This window comes from Seriola dumerili, unplaced genomic scaffold (genome assembly GCF_002260705.1).
Source record: "Seriola dumerili isolate Sdu_G_001 unplaced genomic scaffold, Sdu_1.0 BDQW01007938.1, whole genome shotgun sequence".
Classification (NCBI taxonomy): Eukaryota; Metazoa; Chordata; class Actinopteri; order Carangiformes; family Carangidae; genus Seriola; species Seriola dumerili.
In genome coordinates, this window is record NW_019182193.1 from 7,607 (window position 1) to 14,638 (window position 7,032).

General features: G+C 41.1%; 1 protein-coding gene across 1 annotated transcript; it reads left to right on the plus strand.

Annotated features, from left to right (window-relative positions):
* The first annotated feature begins 3,411 nt into the window (after nt 1-3,411).
* On the plus strand, nt 3,412-6,773 carry LOC111239999 (neuropeptide FF receptor 2-like). The gene is made up of 4 exons (XM_022769958.1): nt 3,412-3,449; nt 4,987-5,326; nt 5,567-5,666; nt 5,776-6,773. Exons 2-4 carry the CDS (start codon nt 4,999-5,001, stop codon nt 6,659-6,661), a joined length of 1,314 nt encoding a protein of 437 aa, XP_022625679.1. The 5' UTR covers nt 3,412-3,449; nt 4,987-4,998; the 3' UTR covers nt 6,662-6,773.
* The last annotated feature ends 259 nt before the right edge of the window (nt 6,774-7,032 follow it).

Consider the following 7,032-nt stretch of genomic DNA (forward strand, 5'->3'; position numbering starts at 1 on the left):
AAACATATAGCATAGAAACCCTCATAATATGATAAGGCATAAAAACGTATTAAAAACGTATAGTATAGTAATGCATAAAAATGTTTAAAAAAACGTCATAGTATAGTAAGGCAGAAAAAGTCATAGTACTGTAATACATAAAACGTCATAGTATAGTAAGGAATAAAACTTCTCACTATTCATTGTAACATTTTCATGGGATTTTTCGACACAAATTGAACTCGTACCTTGATATATCCACCTTTTTATATTTACTCCTACTAGCAACCTTACTCCTAGTCTACAGAAGATCAAAGCCAGGGTACTCTGCAAGTTAACACTTGCTAACACTGTTAAATAACATCAATTGTCATTTTTTTGGTGACGCTAGGTACCACTGTGTTAGTCTCATATGACGTGAGCCTTCAGATTGCCCCCGTCATTTCAGTCAATCAAATGCTAGCATGTCTAAATGGGTTGTCAGACCTAGCCTCTTGGAGGGCACATTGGAATGATCTAATATGACTTCACTCCAAACAGTGTGAACAAGTTCACTCAAATATTATATAACAAAGTTTTTATGTATTTGATGAGGTTTGTGTCACCTGCAAGGCAAAGGGCGTATATACGCTGATGAATAAGTGAAATAACATGATTTTGTAGAATTAATTAATTATTGCATTATTTTATTATGGTATCACATAATTAAGTCATACTGAAATGAAATGTTTTGTTCAACACACTGCTGGTAAAAATCGAGGGGCCCAGCATTGATCACCTATCCTGCAGAGGTTAGTCAGGTGAAATGCAATGATGATTCGCAAACAATACATGGGGCATATGATATGACACCAAGTAGAAATGTCACCTCGAAGGATGAGTGCAGAGAGCCATGGAAAAAAAAGAGCACTGTTAAAAATTGCTATCAGCCAATAGCTTTGGGCAGAAAGAGGTGGAAAGGGGATTTTTTTAATCCTTAATAAATAATTCCAGTTTGTTATTTTCATTTTATTTCACTTACATTTGAATAATTTCACATCATTCAACCACTTGCAATTCCACGGAACACTGAAAGGAGAAGCCTACAAGTGACAGCTCACTTTGATGATGATATGTCTTGCAATCATTTACACAATAGCTAGCTAACTGCACCATTTACCATGTTCTCATGGCTTTTTTCTACCCTTAGTTTTGGTTTTTATGTTTATGGATGGCAAAGTCAGTTTGTCAGTCTGCTGGTTCACACTGGTCCATACTAAAATATAATTTTGTGCACACATCCATGTCCCTGTTATCACTTGTGTGATCCCTTAACTTTTCATCTTGCACCATGACCAGGTCAAACTTTTAACTTGGTTTATGACCAAATATAGTGAAAATGAATGACATTACCATCAGCGTCCGCCATCGTCTGTGTTTTGTCCTAATTAGCAAATGCAGATATGCTAACATGCTAAACCAAGATGGTAAATATGGTAAACATGATATCTTCTAAACATCAGCATGTTAACATTGTCACTGTAAGCATCTTAGCATGCTAACATCCAAACACACTGTAGCTCAAAGCACTGCTGTGCCCATAGACACATGGAGCTGCTAGCATGACTGTAGACTTGTTTATTGTTTTACCCGTACCCTGATTTTGTATAATTTTGTCTCTGCCATCTTGGTCAGGTCTCCCTCAAAAAAGAGGCTTCAAACCTGGTTAAACAAAGGTTAAATATAAATAAAATCTACCTAATCTCAGCTTTGGGCCATGGACACTCTGCGTAGGTATTAAGTCTTTTCCTGCCTTACCACAGACTGACAATCATAGCAGATTTAATAGAAAATTCTCAGTTGATGAAATGAAAGAAAATAACTTTCTGAAAAACTGATTGAATTGATGTCTTTTTGGGGTTTGTAGGTTTATGGTCATTGTATAACAAATCAAAAAAGTGCGTGTGTGTGTGTGTGTGTGTGTGTGTGTGTGTGTGTGTGTGTGTGTGTGTGCTAGTGTGAAAGAACATTTCAAATGAGTCTAATTAGCGATGTTTAACAAACAAGACTAATTATTTGAACAGAAATCAGGCTGAAAAATTCAAGGATGAGACAATACTAAAGGCACGGTTTGATGAGAGCTTCTGAAGATTTCTTCATCCTTGACACAAAAAGCATACACACACACACACACACACACACACACACACACACACACACACACACACACACACACACACACACACACACACACAGTCACTGCCATCACCACTTGTCAGCTGCATTCTGTGTATTTCATTGAACATAATTACTATAACTGCTTGTGGCAGCCATTACAAGGTTCAGTGCACATTGGAAACTCTATTTTTTAAAATGCAAAATTCATACAGTCTTTGGCTGACAGCGTGTTTCCTCCCTCTCACTTCTCTCTAAGGTGAGAATTCCAACACTTTGGACAAGTTTTATGCTAAAGGAAGTTCAACTTGCTACTTACACATTTTACAGTAGCTGCAGCTACAGCGTCATCAGGGGTTACGTCTGGCTCGGCTAACACTGAGTAAAATAGGTGTTTTTTTGCTTCCTCCCTTCAATCCTCATTTGACTTCACAAGGTCAAATATCAACCATCCATTTACAAAGCATCAACCCTCCTCCTCGACCTGCCATGATAGTGGTAAGATATCACCCTGCATAGTCAGTCCTCACCTCTGACTCTCACCTCTCACTCCTGTATCAATCAGACATGGACACTTCATGAAAACTCAACTTTGTTTCTCACCTCTCAACCCATCATCTCTTAACTTTCTGAGGCAATTTCTTTTCCCCATACATGACATTAATGATAAATTCAGTTTGCATTATTATGTGTAGGTTTGTCTCTGTAATGAAAATATTTTACCCAACATGTTCCATAAACCCAATTAAAATACAGCACTGTAGTGAAGTTAGCTTCAGTTCTGTGCACCACTTTGACTTCTCCCTTTTCTCTCACAGTGTAGGTGTGAGGGGTGAGTAGAAAAAAAAGGTGAGACCTGGCTTTTGCAGGACAGTGCAGGGGTGAGCACTGAGGAGGAGGACTAATGCCTGATAACTGGAGGGTTGATCCAAGACGAGCAATGACATGCCTCCATTGGCCTGACTGAAGCCAAAGAAAGCAGGTGTCTGAGTCCCCTCGGATCCAACCTTTGCCCCTCATTGCCACAGCGTCAGTGCATAGTGTGACAGCTTCATTTATTATATTCAATTCACACAACGCCTCTGGGCTTGTACTGCTCCCAGGATCTGCACCGCCCAACGCATCTCCCCCGAGTGACTCTCATCTTGTCTCATCTATAACCGCTACAGCAGTCTGTGCGTGGCAGGCGCCCTGCGCAGACGCACAGGGTCTCACACAGCTTTTTGCTCTGAATGAGTGGAATTTCTAAGAAACAGATATATACCATCAGAAAGAAAAGAGGAGAGGAATACAACTCACACACTCTTTCCTGTAAGGTAAGAATATTATTTGAGAAAATTTTTAACTCAGAAAATGTACCTCTGGAAGAAATTGTGACTTTCCATCCCATCACCAGGGCTAATTAAAGATATGAGCTAAAACATCCACCTGGTCATCCATGTAATTTTAAACAATAGAACAAAGATTTTTATAGTTTCAAGGAAAATGATCAATGATTTCATCCAATTTCCTGATGATTAAAAGACAAACAAATTCTGATCTCTCATCCACAGTGGGTTTGACTTCCATGTATTTTCTTAGATTATGTTACTCAGTCATTGCAACAGTATAATGAGCAGCAGGATGAATGTGATTGTGTGACTAAGAAAGTATATCTAGCAGTGCAGCTATAATCAAATATTCTCCTTTACTCAGACTATCTTCTTAAAGACAGAGAAACACAAAGGTCGCAGAGAGAATCAAATTGTCACAGTTTCACCGGCAGTTTTGATCTTAAATCAACAGTTTAGGCTTCAACGGCTCATTTTTATGCATAACTGTGTTAAAATTCATTTCTTACAGGTTTTGAAAATAAATTGCAATAGTAAGTGTGAAAATAAAATCAATTAGTAACGAAATTACTTATTAAAATACACATGTTGATTAATCACATGACATTGATAAAATATTCATCAAAGAGTAAACCTGGCCTACTTTGGTTTGTTTATGCCACTGCAAACCATTTTCACACACACACACAAACACACACATGCACAAGCACACACGCACACACACACACACACACACACACACACACACACACACACACAAACACACACATGCACAAGCACACACACACAAGCACGCACACACACACACACACACACACACACACACACACACACACACACACACACACATGCACAAGCACACACACACAAACACACACACACACATAAACACACACGCACAAGTATACACACACACACACACACACTTTGATTTGACAATCCATTATTTTTGTGTAGTGGGTGCATGAAATAAAAAAAATCTTAATAAACAAACAGCATCCTGCAGAAGGCAGGAGACTAACCTTGCAGAAAGGTTTAGAAAATGAGTTTCTGAAAATCCATCTAGATGTGTAAAATTTACCAATCACATAACTGTCAGACAGAGTCAATAGTAATATCACTCCTTCCCACAGCAACGGATCCAGATGATTGATGTAACATATTGGCAAGCTACTGCACTGTTCATCGAACAGATTGGTCATTTTAGTCAGTATGTTGTTTTTACTGGGTGTGAGAGAGCATGCACTTGACTGGATCAACCCAGCTACAAAAATCAAAAGACACAGCAATTGGACTATTGATTTTCAGAAAGGTTTTATTGTTTTATGTAATTACTAATTGATTCTTCCTGTCTGCGGGATTCCACTCCCACTGGGAGGATGTGTGTAACGGCACTGGTTTATAATTGGTTGATTTTATCAAGGGAGGATTTCAGATTTTTAACCCAGAGCACATGCACTGAGAACATAATAGGTTATCCGTGTGTTTCACTTCTGTCTCCATTTCTCTTTCTCTCTGAAAGCTAGATATCACCATGACCCAGAATCTAGTTCTCAACGCTTCCTGGGAGAACCTGAACCCTTCCGATTCCTCAAGATCACAGGAAAACCTTTCGACCCACCAGAACATCACCTATGTCGACTTCTACCTCCACAAGCCCTCTGTGGCTGCAGTCTTCACCATCTCCTACCTGCTCATCTTCGTGGTGTGCATGGTGGGCAACGGGGTGGTGTGTTTCATCGTGCTGCGCAGTAAGAACATGCGCACGGTCACCAACTTGTTTATCCTCAACCTCGCCATCAGCGACCTGCTGGTTGGCATCTTTTGCATGCCAACCACTCTGGTGGACAACATCATAACAGGTCAGCGTATAAAGTCTTTATGTCTAATTCAACTTGTTCTCTCCTTAATAATATGAGAGAATAAGAAAATGCCCTCATCAATTTATAACTGTGGCTGCTGTATTGGCTTTAATTTGGAAATAGTGAAATGTTCACCACTTTCTGCCCATTAGGATTCATTTTAATATTTAAATAATTCATACAGTCTGCTTGTCTTTATGTTTTTACACTCAATTTTAACAGTTTTCCTCTTCCCTGCAGGATGGCCGTTTGGTAGCGTAGTGTGCAAGCTGAGTGGGATGGTTCAAGGGATATCCGTGTCTGCATCTGTGTTCACGCTAGTGGCAATAGCTGTTGACAGGTGAGGGCTGTAATTGTGTTACTGGTTATTAAGTGCTTGTGTGGGAGTGTGTGTTATCCCAAGAGGCTCCCCCTCCTCAATGCGTCTCCTTCAATCCCCTTTGTGTCAGGTTCCGCTCCATTGTCTACCCTTTCAAGCAGAAGCTCACCATCGCGACCTCGAAGCTAATTATCGTCATCATTTGGGTCCTGGCCGTGTCCATCATGTGTCCCTCGGGGGTCATGCTCCAGGTCACAAAGGAGCACAGGGTGCGGATAGTCCTCGGCGGCGACAACGACACCCGCCCCTTTTACTGGTGCCGGGAAAACTGGCCCAATCAGGAGATGCGGAAAATCTACACCACCATCCTCTTTGCTAACATCTACCTTGCCCCTCTCAGCCTCATCGTCATCATGTACGCCCGCATCGGCTTCACCCTCTTCAAGACCGCTATTCCTCCCTTGAGGGGCAGTGGAATTGTGTCCGGAGAAGGGAGTGGCAACAACAAATTGAGCATGGAAGGTCGTCACACAATATCAAGGAAAAAGAAGAGGGTGATAATGATGCTGCTGGTTGTGGCTCTGCTCTTCATCCTCTCCTGGCTGCCTCTGTGGACGCTGATGATGCTGAGCGACTACGCCAGCCTGACGGAGCACCAGTATCGCGTCATCAATATCTACGTGTATCCCTTGGCTCACTGGTTGGCCTTCTTCAACAGCAGCGTCAACCCCATCATCTACGGGTTCTTCAACGAGAACTTTCGCAGAGGCTTTCAGGCGGCTTTCAAATTCCAGCTGTGCTCCGCTTACACGGGGCACCAGAAGACCTACTCCCATCGGATCAGAGGGAACGCTGTGCTCCCCGTCCGGCCCGCCACTCTCAGCAGGTCAGGCTCAGGAGTTCAATCAGTGTTAGTGGGAAACGGGAAGTGCTCATTTCAGGAAGAGGGGTGTAAAAATGATATCAAAGAACAGGACCTGATCATGGAGGATCTGGAAAAGGTGTCCCATATTTAGACAGACTGAGAGGGTGCAGCACATAGACACTTTAAGAGGTTCTGAGGCTTTTGGAGAATCAATGGACAATGGGAAACAGGCCTCATAAAAATACATGATTAAGTGTCATGTATATTTGTTCCAAGTGAATGTACCTGCAAGCTCTGCAACATCAGTAATCATCTTATTATATAATTTTGATTTTCCCTTCTGAATGTTTATTATGGTGTAAATAGCAAAGAATAGTATAAACAAAGAGAGATTAAAGTCCCCAAAACTTGGCTTAAAATTGTTTGATCAGATCTGACCAACCCAAACTGGTGGATGGGCAATGTGAGATCACCTTAGTAAATCTGATCCCTGCCCTTTTCAAACCAGAGAAAAATACATAC

What these genes read in the sequence shown, in the direction of transcription:
- LOC111239999 (XM_022769958.1), top strand. Translation starts at nt 4,999, where the DNA reads ATGACCCAGAATCTAGTTCTCAACGCTTCCTGGGAGAACCTGAACCCT. An exon ending in GGTGGACAACATCATAACAG is followed by an intron (nt 5,327 to 5,566) that starts GTCAGCGTATAA and finishes TCTTCCCTGCAG; the next exon opens with GATGGCCGTTTGGTAGCGTA. An exon ending in GTGGCAATAGCTGTTGACAG is followed by an intron (nt 5,667 to 5,775) that starts GTGAGGGCTGTA and finishes CCTTTGTGTCAG; the next exon opens with GTTCCGCTCCATTGTCTACC.